Below are 13912 nucleotides of genomic sequence, written 5' to 3'. Positions count from 1 at the left end.
AGTACAACCCTACCAGTTGTCTTGTATCTGGTACCACTCAAGCAGTACCCAAATAGCACTTTGAGAGTTATCAAGTAGACCTTGGAATTTTTCAATAGTCTCCCTAGACAATTGTGGTCTTTTCTGAGTGTCATGCCTCCGGTACAACCCAACCAGTTGTCCTGTATCAGGTACCATCCAAGCAACACTCCAGTATTCCAGTAGGGTTGTAAGGAGCCTCACGAGACGACTATGGTCATTTCTGAACTTGCAAGGCCAGTTGCATTGTCAAATACAGTACTTCAAGAAGTACCTTAAATGGTATGTGGGTCGTACCTGGTACAAGACATTGGGAGGTGGCCAAGCCGAGAATTAGATTGGATAGAAATTTTGTTTCTGATGTCATCTGGCCTCGGGTTCAGCTGTAAGAGGATTCAGTTCAATAACCCCAGCAGTTACAAAATGTGCCCTGCTAATGGATGGACACCACTCAAAGGCAAGAGCTTGTTGAGCTAAAAATGAGAAAAGAATACAGGATGATTGCTATTAAAACTATTTTATTGCAATAAATATTGTGTTGATATAATATCTATTAATATCACAAATATCACCTTTGACAACACGGATCAGTTAAAGACTAACTTGAAAATTTGACCAGACCTGACGTCATAGACAAGCTTTTATGCAAAATAAAATGCAACGACTGATTCCTTATATAGTACACCCATTATATAGAAAATACTCTCAACAAATATACAAAGAATACATTTGTAAGCATTCATATTAAACCACTGTGACTAGTTTTAAAATACTGGCCGTTAGTTGCAGAAGGTTTAAAGCTGACGGGTAAAATATATCCTTGAGTACAGCCAAAGGCGAGCACTCAGGAATATTCATGATGTGCATTTGGATCTTTTACAGAATATGGCCATTACCTTCAGTGCACAACTACAAGCAGAGCCAATCTTTGTGCAGACATTACCGTGTGCTGGCTTCAGTCATACTCAGGGGGGCCTATTTGACCTGTCAGCTTTAATGATACGAAATACTGCTTTAGATGTCACGAAATGTACCAAAAATTCCTAATACTTTAATGAAATATAAATAAATGCAGGAGTTGAATGATTTCCGAGATAGAAGAGAACCTGATTTGATTTACTTTATGAGTATTCTGAGTATGAGCATTCTCATTAGACCCCAAGGTTACAGATGAGAGCCCCAAACTACCCAAATTGACAGAGTCAGAATAGACATGATTTACATTATGTTGGCCTCAATGTGGAGAAGGAGAGCTGTGCCAGAGTCAACAAACCCTCATGGGGAAATGGGTCCGCCCCAGTGATGATACATTTGAGCCAAATCAATGTTGCGCCAGCATCATGACAATACTAATCTCTTTGTACTTATCAACACATATCATGTAAGGCCACATATTTGCATGCAATGACAAGGCGTGCCGTGTAATGCACAGAAGCCATTGTGTCGAAAATGCATTATTCAACTTAAGATTTTTCTAATTTCATCTGATCTAAACACTTCATCAAAAAATATTTTCACAAACTCAAAGGCATAGGTGTGATTTATCAGGGTTCTAGCCAGGGCTTTCCAGCATACAGACAGAGTGACCAAGATGGTCGTACCTAGGGAGAATGTGTGAGTATTTGTTAAATATTCATCTCTGTAACTTAAATTTCGCTAATAAATTTGCAGTGCACTTGTAAAATAGTCCTGGTTAAAACCCCATATGACAGAGTGAATAGCTCACAGTCTTAAGTTAGCACATTAGACAGTGTTATATCGAATATATGAATACTTTTTAAACAAAATACATGTACAAAGTCACAATTATCATATACATCAATATTATAATATTTGGCAAATCTACATGTAACAATATACTGTGTGCAGGCCATGGGTTTAAGCCGACCATTGGGTGTCTGGGCTTATTTTCATTTGCAACAGGTCTACATGTTAATGACACCTGTCTTGTCTGGCATAACCCTGCACAATTTTTTCAACACCAAAGAATACAGAGTTATACAAACACATGATTATTTTGATCAGATACATTTCCTGTGAATTTCAAAAACACGACTAGTTTTGGTAAGTTATGTGACCAGACAATAATCGGGGCAAGTGCATAGTGCGTATCACATGAGACAGTTACATGGTTTACACGATGTCAACAATGACGTACATGTATTACACTGCCAGACACACTGTTCTGGTACGTATGATAACTTCAGAGAACATAAGGCTCGGGGTGCTTTCATCACTTGACTTAACAATCCTACACTTGCATATGGCAAGCACTGTCGAGCGGGATGCCAATACCGTACTGTGACCCTGGCCTCTAGAGGATGTACAGTGCTACCGCATTTTAATGTTGTCATTTTGCAGTATTTGATCGTGTATTTGCTGTCCAATGCATCACCCACAACATGCATGTAAAATGAACTCCACATCATTACATTGATGACCTCATTTAGAGCAGTGTCATTTTACTGTCTGATGCGGCAGTGATGATGTCAATAAAAGGTTATTTGTAGTAACATAGTAAGAGATCAACAAGATCTTTCGAAGGGTTCTGGTCACATAAATGTTTTTTTTTACAAATTCTTATCCTCTTTACACAATTCCTAGAAGGTCAGGTCTGTTTGTGAACTTCATAACACAACAACCAGCTGGACAGGAGTCTGCTTCTGTCATCCCATCCATGATTGTCAACATCCATCGAGTCATTCACAGAATCTCAAAGGCAGAACTCCTGCCTTCCAGCACACCTCTGTTCCTCTGGCGTCATTTTGGTGAGTGGCGCATTTCGGCCATAGTCACTGCAATATGCCGACACAGTTCTATATTTGTTTCCATTGGAAATAAACAGACCTCATTTTCGGTTGAACTAATTGTCTTATATTGCAAGGAGAATAAGCTAATCCGACGTACTGGTTTCTTTGCCGTCACATAAATGAAATTGTCCAGGAATCGTTCAGTTTCGTCGACGAATATGATTGAATGTTTGTTATTCTGAAAAGAAGAAATGATGAATACTAAATTTAGGAGCACAGATCTGAAAATGTTAAAGGCCATGTACTTCTGTAGCTTGTCATTCTTTGCAGCGACCAACAAGTTAATTTTACAATGTGCATTAAATTTCAAGAAGACCATGAAAAAGGTCACTCATGTTCTGCCATTAAAAATTTGGAAAAAAAACCTTTGAAATACATGTAGTTGTTAAGAGCTACTGTTTTCTAACTTGGGCCGGGGCAATGCTTTTCCCTTGCATTGGTACCATGTACAACATCTTGGTTTTTTACATCTCCCCAAAAGGCTTTGGTACCTGAAGGTGACATTGATTGCGGCAATGAGACTATATACCTACTGTGCAGTTGTCCACTAGTTTTTCCACCGATGTCCCAGAAAGATTCACTGCAAACGACTCAATGTTTGCTGGAGACTTGTCGATTGCATCACATAATATTTGTAAAAGTTTGGGCTGAAATTGATACAGAGCAAAGTGTCAGTGATGCATGACCAGCAAAAATGAATGAACTATTGCAAACATTTTCTCCGAAGAGCTCCTAGTGGCCAAATGTGGAAATGCAAAGGCCTTTCAGTCAGAGAGAATATGTGACTCGCTCTACCAAAACTAGGCGCTTGTCACATCTGAACTCGACAGGTTGATACGGACTTGTTGTTCATTTCCCTATTGTAGACCTTTTGTGAAATCTATTACAAACTGATTTGGTCACATTTCACAAAAGGTCTACAATAGGGAAATGAACAACAAGTCCGTATCAACCTGTCGAGTTCAGATGCGACAAGCGCCTAGTTTTGGTAGAGCGGGTCACATATGCCAAGTCTGGACCACGAACCAATAGATAAACCTTGACAGACCATTGAGTATGACAATACCCTTCACTCAGACGGGCTGAGGTCAGGCTGGCAGGGCCGAGGGGTAAAAAGCAACCCTTCAAAATACCCCCTTTACAAAAGGTGTTGTCGGAATGTTTTGGGGGTGGGGAGTCATTTACAACATGGTCTTTACTTACAACTGAATCAAAGGGGTCCTCTACAATGTCCCGCAGGACGATGAGATTCATGCAGTATCGCTGCATATCTAGTCGTTTAAAATCTGATTCATCTGAAAAAAGATGAATCTCTAAATTCAAAAAATATGTTGACGCAGGAGGACAGATTATGTGGTACAACAGGACGCTAAATTTTCACATACTTCGAAATCTATCCAAAAAAGTGTAAATTTTAAAAATGTTTAAAGTGGCATGAACATTTGGCGGTTTAAAGTCATGTAAGGGTGAAACTTACTGAATGAAAATACTATGACAGTGTTGACAGTTTTCACTGGAAGAAGGCGCATTTCTGCGAAGAATTCACTGACTCGGGCCCAGATCAGGTCAGGCACCCCACACGAGACATCCACTGTCACAAGGCGCTGGCTATTCATGAAATACTCCATAAAAGATGAGGCACTCTCTTCGAATAGGTTCAGTCGTTTCTGAAACATGAAAAGAATAATTGGTTAAAAGATTCTTTCTACACCTTTTCATATCAATGGAATTTCCCGTTCTTATATACCCAGCATAATTCGACAAGTCTATGAATTATTGATAATTGTGAAGATGCACAGAGTAATGTCTCATAAGCTTCTCTTCTTCCGTCAGTATGAAACACTACTTTAAAAATGAACCATGGCCTATGACTCGACTGTTGAAGCAAATCAGCAGGAGTGCCATCATGATATCCCTGGGGGCCACATCACACAATACTAATTGCCTCATTAGCTCGTTAAAGAGCCAGCAGGATCAAACATTCGAACATTATTGATTGCAGTGTGAAACATTAGCTACAGCCGCCTGGGCAGAGTAAATGAAGAGTTCTAATACAACAGCAGACAAGTGCTATACCCAAGTCTGTGGAAGTACGTCTCCTTATGAATTGATCTGTCGAAGCTATTCTTGTTACTGGACTCCACAAAAGCAAGAGGCTTTCCTGGGGATACAGTGGAACCTTCCTTAGCTGAAACCTCTCTAATAAGGACATACTTTTTATCAAGGACACTAGTTTTGGTCCCAAATTGGTTGTTTCCATTTACTTTGACCTCTCTAATCAGGACTCCTCTCTACTAAAGACAGTACTTGTCAGTCTCGAGAGTGTCCTTAATAGAGAGGTTCAGCCATACTTTGCAGGCACCCCTACCTTACCTGGGTCCTGGAAGAGTCTGCCTCATCACTTTGTCCCGACTCCTTCTGATCCTTCCCTGTTTTTGCGCGGTGAACCTCCACATTCTTGATCACATGGTCTTTCTTCACTGTCAGGTTCAGGGCAAATGAGATTGGATACTGAAGTGGAGAAGAGGCAGACGTTCATAGCACAACTTTTGTCAAAGGATTCAAGGACAGGTTGTTAATTTTGCCCAAGCACAGGTAAAATGTTCGAAAAAAAAGTGTTAGATCATTGATGGGTACTCTCTGTTGCATAGTCTAGGAGCAAAATTATGCAAAAGTGCATTGTTGCACAAAGTTATTTAGGCTGCCCATATTTGACAAATAGGCAAGGGAAAACAAGAGTTTAAGCCTGTCTGCTCTTATCAAGTTGTGCAGTTGGGTAACAACTTGGATTAGTGGCGATGTCATCACTCTGACTATGAATCTGACAGCTTTAAAACAACGCTGGACTACTCGGGCCCTAAAATCATGAACATACTTGTTGTTCAAATATTTCTAACTCTTCCTCGCCATCTTTGATAAGGTTTTGGATTTTGAGCAGGAAGCGCAGATTGGGAACAAGGTCTATTAAATACGCGTCGCCTTTTTCTCTCTCCATTTGACTCCTCATAGTCTCCAGCACCCAGCGCAGCGACACTCGACTCGAATCATCCTGAAAAGACGGAACATGAAACATCAACATGGTTTTATCTCTTTCTAAAAACTGATTCGGAAGAGTTTCCGTTAACCATGCAGTGTTAATCCCTGCTAATTCCCATAACAACCATAGTGCCATTATTTACTGTCAATGGGTAACCATGGTAACGAACCATCAACAGAAAGTAGGTAAACACTTGAACGATCCAAATGAGGATGGAGTCTGATTTTTCACGGAAGACTATGGTATTTTTAGAGCAGAATATCATAATACTGATATCGTATGATAAGGTGTCAGATAATGTCTAAGAGGAGTAATGGCTGAATATGATCTAGTTCTTCTTCATGTTCATGCTCCTAACCTTAAATATGACAGTTTACAGTATATACTGTAAACAGTATGCATTTTGTAAACAGTAAATGCATACTGTTTACAGTATATACTGTAAACAGTAATGCATACCTTCAAACATTCTTGCAGATCTTTAGTACTCGATATCTCAACAACATTCTTGACTTTCTTGGGAAGTTCTTCGAGTACAATATTATCGGAGCTGAGGTAGTGGAAGCCGTAGGAGGAAACTAAGTCGTCTACGATTCGTCCCTTCTTCGAACCGGGCCCACCTGTAATGAGGGAAAAGTGGAAATATGAGTGGTTTGAGTGTTGACACACGGAGGCTTGTATTGCGTCTGGAATTAAATTTTAGAAAGGTTTTGGCTATTCTAATGTGTCGGTATTGATATACCTACATATAATTATGATAATTAACAGGTTGATATGTAAACCAAGCTTAGGGGTATGTCGGCCCTAATCCCATTCAGATAACAATAAACATGGAGCACATTCTATTACAAATATTAATGTATTATTCAGTCCATTAATCACCACAACGTATTGACTCGGCTAAAAGGAAACAATTAAACACGCCTTGCCTGTCTCTAGCCGAAACACAAATAATTAGCAAACGTTATACAGCAGGATTAAGGCGTTATTATTCTCGAACATGAACATAGATTTTGTTTATAATGTTGTAGAGTTATAAATCAGTGTACTGTAAGTCAAAGTTTGTGCATTCAACACCCTTGTGAATTGGTGTTATCGAAGATAAAAACGTATTGTTTAAGTTCCTGTCTTTCCTTGAAGATGGTGTTTGTGTCATTCTTTTGATAAAGCCTTTCTCGAGCAGTGATTGCCTGCTGGAAGGGGGAATTTCGTCAACGCACATCTACGACTACATGGCTTGGCAGTAAAAGTATTGAGACCGATAAAAGGGTTAATCAAGCATCAACACTCCATAGGCTACACAAATCATCACTGAACAGCCTAAGTTTTTGTCAAATAGCGACCTGTGGAAAAAAAACCACGCCCATGAATGTTACAGAGCAATGATCATAAGTAACGTATCAAGCACAACAACAAAAGCTTTCCTTCTTTCCAAGTATCGCTACAACCGGCACATAAGTGACTGTCATTATTAGCAACGATGACAACTTGACCATTCCCGATCATTGATCGATATCAATAATCATTGAGAAGCAATACTGGCAATATTGGTGCTTGCATGAGCAGACAGACTATGATGCAATTATTGACCATCGAGATAATGACTGTTTTGCCATACAAGATCGTGTCGCGGTGGACACAACAAATCATGAAAATACTGCTCGCTGGGGTTCTATTACATAGGAATCATGTTGTTACATATCATTCAGTGATAGGCTTGGTGATAGGCTTGGTAACCAGTATAGATACCAGATTCGAATGGATGGTCGATTGGTTTTATTCGTCTTCCAATATTCACTGTTCTTTCCATCAACAGCACAGTTCTTCCATACCAACATGCCAACCTAAAACAATGTCCCATTCCATATGAATTTGGTCTACAATTATTTAGCAACTGTCAATTCTAGTTAGAAATCAGAGACTTCTTCTTTCCAAGTCACGTGTTACAACGCAAACTCAACAAAGTCTTCTGTGACTTGATCTTGTATAACACACATGACACATTACGAAGGCCAGAATCATGCTTATCAATTCTAAAGAAGGAACACAAAATGAGATTCTTTGCTTTTCTCCAGTATCAGTATCAACCATCATTGGATTCGGAACAATACAGCAAGACACATAAGTGTGACTTCCATCAGCCAAGCCATCTTGACGACTCTCAATTGATGATTTATTGAAAAGCAAAGATAATGGTCCTTGCATGAGCGGACTGTATGATGCGATCAGATGATCCGGAATAGGCAGTCATTACATCCATGACACAAATCGATTCTAGAGGTGTGATCCATCAAGAAAGGAATGGAAAGGTGAAAGGATGTCGGTCATAGCAGGATCACTGTTAATTAACTTGATAGTCATGGATGCGGATACAAGACAAGATTCTAGCAAATATCAGGGCTAAATATAAGTAATGGATGCGTGACAAAAAAAACCAGGCAATACACAGGAATTCCTTTACAATTGAAATCCTTCAGCATTTCCTGACTTAATACGAGATCATTACGATTACTCTAACACATGCAATCTTTCACTTTAGAAACAAAGCAACATTTACATGCAATATTTTTTAGAAACAAAGCATCATTCAGAGCCAAGACTGTGACTTGCCACCAGGCCATTGTACTGTATGGCATCCATAGAATGATACATTACAAGGAAGTCCACCTGGTCGTCATGGAAATGGATAAAACAAGTGACCGATAGTGACATTGATTTCTGCGATCAAATCCCGGCGGTAAATATCGGTAAACATTCCATAAATGAGACATTGATCTTCCTTTGCCCTAAAGACGATGATAAAGTGACGTCGCTAAATATTATTACTGCAATTACTGATTACTACTACTAGATGAATATGATCCAGACACTAAATTCTTTGCATTATATCACCACTTTTTAATGGGAATTAAAAATTAACGTCGTTCTTATTGTCATGACCTGCTAAATGCCATGGCGATATATAAACGCAGAATTGGCGATAATCGCGTAAGCCGTAATGTAAACGTCTCTTTAAGTTTTCCCAGACTTTGAGGATGGCGGCTGTGTAGATTTATTTTATGATTACACGGCTAACACTGACACTTACCAAAAATAAACACAACTTTTGGTTTCCCTTCCAGAAGTGTGACTTTATTTTCCACCAAAATGCTGACTTTTGGTTTTCGGTTCTTGGAGCCAGTGTTTTCCGGGGTTGTTTGGTCTTTGCTCCCCCCACAACCCATTATGAAACCTCGTTGGCTATCCTTTTGGCATCTTGTGGTTCGAATTACTGATAAATATGGGAAAATAAACAGAAAACATAGGAAATGTGCAGGAGATTGTCAAACATGTCAAAACGTCCAGGATCTTAAGACTGATCTACAGACGATTTTATCAGTGATGCACGTTGGGGCGCAGTGAGGCTCCCGGACAGTCATTTTACAGGGTGTTTCAAATAGGTGGATTACTGAAGGCTTTGCATTGTTCACACCAGATCAGGACATAGGCACAACTGAGGGAATATAATGTGAATTGCCTTTTGCTCTTTTTGTAAATGGAAATCGGGTCAGTCATGAACATGAGGCATTGAAAAAATGTCATTATTATGGTGAAGACCCTTGGCCTACTCTATCAAGTTTTTATTGTGTTTTTCAATCAGTTTAGGTAAAGATCAAGATGAACCACTGGAAAGATTGTTTGAATAAAAAAAATAATGGCAACAATAAAATAAAAAGCTTTTTTGAAAAATAATGAAAAAATTTGAAGTTCGCTCTGAACCCATACGGGGAGCGGGGAGGCAAGGGGACGGGGAGGTGTACGAACCGGATTTATAATCCTTATGGCCTTAGAAGCAACCGTCGAAAACGGGATGTCTCGGTATCGTTGCTCTTACCTTCCCGAGTGAAAAAGTACACTGTAATATAGTATGATTACGAATGTATTGCTATAACAGTGGCATTACACCAATTCAATTGTAAAACAGGGTGAGTCCAAAGGAAAAGGAAAGTAATCTGTCGCATTATTCTTGGTTTACCCTGTAGAGCATTTTATGAGCCTCAAGACGCATCCAGAAACCGGAAAGTCTGCAGAGTACCTTCATGGTGCGTAATTTGCACGTATTTTCGGGAACTTGACAAGTAAAAACATGATTTTCTAACAGATCAACACTACAAATTTAGCCGAGAGTAACTTGAGTCAATTAAACTTTTGTTTCTGCACATAACAGCGAACAAAGATAATCTACGCGACCGCGACAATCATGGGTGGCATGGAACTGGAAGACCCTGCACGCACTGTTGTTAGTGTTGTGTAGGCTATGTACAGTAATGTTTGTAATGCATGCATTTCAAGAACAATGCGGATGGTGCAGGGGGCCTCATTCAACCTGAATCCTGATCACAGATCAGAACTGAAATGAAGTAAAATGTGGCCTTTGCTGCTTAACACTGCAATTTAAGAAAAAAACATAGGGCCAGGCATGCAGGCCTACACTGTGTTAGACTGTTTCGGTTGTTTTTTTAAATTTTACAGACTTTCTATTTCCAGGAATAACTTATGAATTGAATTAGCACAGTCACTCAGTGACACTTCACAGTTGCCATGGATTTTCAGAATAGGGCCGGCGGAAAGACTGGCACTGGGGGCGTTGCCTCAGCCTCAGAATCTAATCGTGATAGAAGAGAGCGACTTCGTCAGTTAGCATTGGAGACAATTGATATAAATAAGGTAAATAAATATAAATAAACAAATTTACCGCAAAAAGTGTTTAATGGTGCCAAAAAGCACTTCACAGTACATGTAGTTACATGACTGCGCCCTGCTAAAACTTAGCAGGAAAACTAACAGTATCACAATTTCATGACATTCTCCCATTAATACCAATATCATGATATGATATGTTGGGGATTTGGTGGTGCCAATCTTTGTTGAGACTGCTTATAAGTTTGGATACGGACAGCCTTTCTAACTTTCTAATATTTTGCATTGTTTCTTATCATTTCCAGGATCCTTATTTTATGAAAAATCATTTAGGTTCCTACGAGTGTAAATTATGTTTAACTCTTCACAACAATGAAGGAAGCTACTTGGCCCACACGCAGGGAAAGAAACATCAAGCAAATTTGTAAGTATGCCTGGCGCTATATACTTATACACAGAGATTTTAGAATAATACACAGCAGATCCAGTTTATTAGGGACACTCTTGGGACTTAAGATTGCTGACTTTAATAGACAGGTGTCCTGATTGGATAGGACCAATTTTGAACACAGTTTATTTTACTTAATTAATAGAGAGGGTGTCCTGCACACGTAGGTGACCGCTATTTTGCTCAGCAGTATGTATTGCTAAAAAATGATCCCCGCCCTTAGTTATTGCCAACATGTCCACTCTCAGATGTTAATCGTTGCCAATTCAGGGCTCGTCGAGCTGCTAAAGAAGCCAAGGAATCTCCAGCACAGCCTGCGCCTGAAAAACCCAGAGTTGACATAAAGAAATTTGTAAAGATTGGACGGCCTGGTTACAAAGGTAAGCATGCTCGGGAGAAAACTGCACTAAAGGCCTTCCTCCACATTCAATGTAATACAGTTTACGCTACATTTTGCAAAGACCTCGCCACAACGTTCTGTGCAGAATATGCAGCACAATCCAAATGTGGCCTTGGTGGAAGAAGGTCCATGTGTCCCCTATCTCATCCACGGCATAGTGTTGATGCAATCATTCTCTTGATCAATTTTGTTTGAGGAACATAATTTGCTGCAAAAAATTATAATATGCTTCCTGCGGCTCTCTAGTCGACTGATGTTGTAGGTTTCTCATCAAAAGTCGGATCTCTCACAGCTCTGCCACGGCTGTGGAGGGAGACAGGTTCAAAATTTAAGGTGAAGCTTTGCAATTGAGAGCATAAAAGGCATGGACGAGAATGAATGATGGATTTTTTCTTCTTCTACAGTCACCAAACAGAAAGACCCAGAGACCGGTCAGCAGAGTTTGCTGTATCAGGTGAGTTGTAGCGAAACTGATTTCAAAGCCTATTTGGATTGAAATTACTTTTACTGGTGAGTCTGTTTTGAAAGTTAATATAAGACAAAGACATAGACTCTGATTCTGCTTCAGACTCTTAGGACTGCATCAGAATGAATTTTCACTCACTGGTGTCGTTGATGTGGTTGTTGTAATTGTAGTTCACAGGTCGAATTCAGGTTGGCTCTGTTTGGTAGTTGTAGCTCCTTGATCTTGGAAGTAATGCAGACAGGATTACAATTTTTCAAACCTCATGCATTTCAGATCGATTATCCAGAGATCGTGGAAGGAATTGCACCAAGACATCGCTTCATGTCAGCATATGAACAAAAGGTGGAGCCACCAGACAGGAAGTGGCAGTATTTGCTATTTGCTGCCGAACCATATGAAACTATTGCATTTAAGGTAAGAAGTCTTTTATTGGCTCCAGTTTTGAGCCGAATAAAACCATTTTACAGCTAAATTTCACCTTGCTTGAATCATTGCCTGCATGAACAAACATGATTGACACTGCAGCCAATGGCCTTGGAGCCTTCTTAAATTCTAGCCCATGAAATGTGCAAAAGAGCAAATATCAGAAAAGGCGATTATCGAATACAGTGTTAGATTATAATCGAAACGAGCTCATCTATTTTCTTTATTGCCAGGTACCCAGCCGGGAAGTTGACAAGGACCCCAAAAAGTTATGGACACATTGGAATCGGGAAACAAAACAGGTAAGCATGTAACCCGCTAACTGAGCAAGCATACCGAGAAAAAACGCGTCAGTAAAGATGTGCTGATTTTTGGATGTGTAGTGTACGCTTATCGTCGAGCTGAAAATGAACAGCAACTTGAAGTGCTTGAGGCAGGGACCCACTGAATGGCACTACTGAATGTTATATTTTTCACAAAGTTTAAAACTAACTATTATCATTGTCTGTTTTCAGTTTTTCCTCCAGTTCGCCTTCAAGATTGATCCAAAATTACTTGCGCAACAACAACAGCAACAACAAGAGCAGATGCAGATGCATCGGGAGCGACAACAACGAGAACGGCAGCAGATGAATGAACAGATGCAGCAGCCTCCGCTCGTTCCTCCGCCTCCGATGCCAATTGGGATTCCTCCTCCGCCTCCAATGGGGATGCCACGTCCACCCCCTGGGATGCCCAACATGCGGCCACCCCCTCCTCCCCCAGCCCCTCCAGTGGGAGTCCCTCCACCTCCACCTATGCCTCCAATATCTATGTCGGGAACTACACCACCACCTGTTCCTCCACCCCCTGCTCCTCCTGCAATGCCGAATGTTCCCCCACCCCCTCCACCACCACTGGACCACTGAAAGAAAACGAACAGGCCTATTGGTCTAAAATCAGTTTTTTTACAGAATTTTATTTTAAACAGGTTAGCTAAACACAGGACATGCTGGGTTGGCTATTGGGTATGTTTGGTGGAAATAACCAAATTTCTAGGGAAATTGAAACAATAGTTGTGATGTTATCAATACCTCCCATCATGCAAGTGGAAAACCATGTGTATTCCAGTACAACAATAAAAGATATTGTAATTGCGAGTTTACTGTCCTGTTATTTTTTCCATGGCCAGTCCTAGACGTGTCTGACATCGGCCAAGAGGCCTACATGCAGGTTCAGGACAATGGAACCTCCAGTCTTGTCTTGGTGCTAACTACCAAAGACGGGTGTCCTTTAAGTTTTGTATATTGTCTTCACTCAGAGCCAGTTGTCCTTGATGCCAAGGAGTCGTGTCCTGTGACCAGGTTCTTGGTGCGAAGGACAATTAGTGTCCTCAAGTTAATTTTTTGGTTCCAGAACCAGGTCTGTCCGATGCCAATCGGGCGATCTGTTCTATAATCAGGTCTCGTCTTGGTGCCAATTAGGACAAGTGTCTTCCCAGAACCTGGTCAGTCCTTGATGCCAAGGACATGCGTTCTATGACCAGGTCTCGTGTAGGTGCCAAAGACAAGTGTCCACTTGCAGTTTTATTTGTTTACGGACACTAGCTTACAGTAGTGCGAGTGGTTCGTTTTGTGATTAAGATCAACTA

The 13912-nt window shown here is 40.3% G+C and overlaps 2 protein-coding genes across 3 annotated transcripts; one reads left to right on the top strand and one right to left on the bottom strand.

Moving 5' to 3' along the window:
- Positions 1–516: 516 nt before the first annotated feature.
- Positions 517–9205, bottom strand: LOC135492797 (uncharacterized). The gene is made up of 8 exons (XM_064779440.1): positions 8954–9205; positions 6325–6485; positions 5704–5877; positions 5202–5339; positions 4306–4495; positions 4032–4123; positions 3362–3475; positions 517–3006 (listed from the first exon to the last, which is right to left on the bottom strand). Exons 1-8 carry the CDS (start codon positions 9087–9089, stop codon positions 2779–2781), a joined length of 1233 nt encoding a protein of 410 aa, XP_064635510.1. The 5' UTR covers positions 9090–9205; the 3' UTR covers positions 517–2778.
- Positions 9206–9929: 724 nt separating this feature from the next.
- LOC135492345 (splicing factor 3A subunit 2-like) lies at positions 9930–13421 on the top strand. Of its 2 annotated transcripts, none has more exons than XM_064778757.1 (8): positions 9930–9983; positions 10393–10572; positions 10851–10969; positions 11264–11373; positions 11798–11847; positions 12133–12273; positions 12516–12584; positions 12798–13421. In XM_064778757.1, exons 2-8 carry the CDS (start codon positions 10447–10449, stop codon positions 13188–13190), a joined length of 1008 nt encoding a protein of 335 aa, XP_064634827.1. In that variant the 5' UTR covers positions 9930–9983; positions 10393–10446; the 3' UTR covers positions 13191–13421. The 2 variants fall into 2 exon arrangements, with proteins under 2 accessions (XP_064634827.1, XP_064634826.1); XM_064778756.1 differs by having other exon boundaries at positions 9940–10031.
- The last annotated feature ends 491 nt before the right edge of the window (positions 13422–13912 follow it).

The sequence above is a fragment of the Lineus longissimus genome, chromosome 8 (genome assembly GCF_910592395.1).
Source record: "Lineus longissimus chromosome 8, tnLinLong1.2, whole genome shotgun sequence".
NCBI classification, from domain to species: Eukaryota; Metazoa; Nemertea; class Pilidiophora; order Heteronemertea; family Lineidae; genus Lineus; species Lineus longissimus.
Note: the sequence above shows the minus strand (reverse complement) of the source record. Positions and strands in the feature narration are given on the sequence as shown.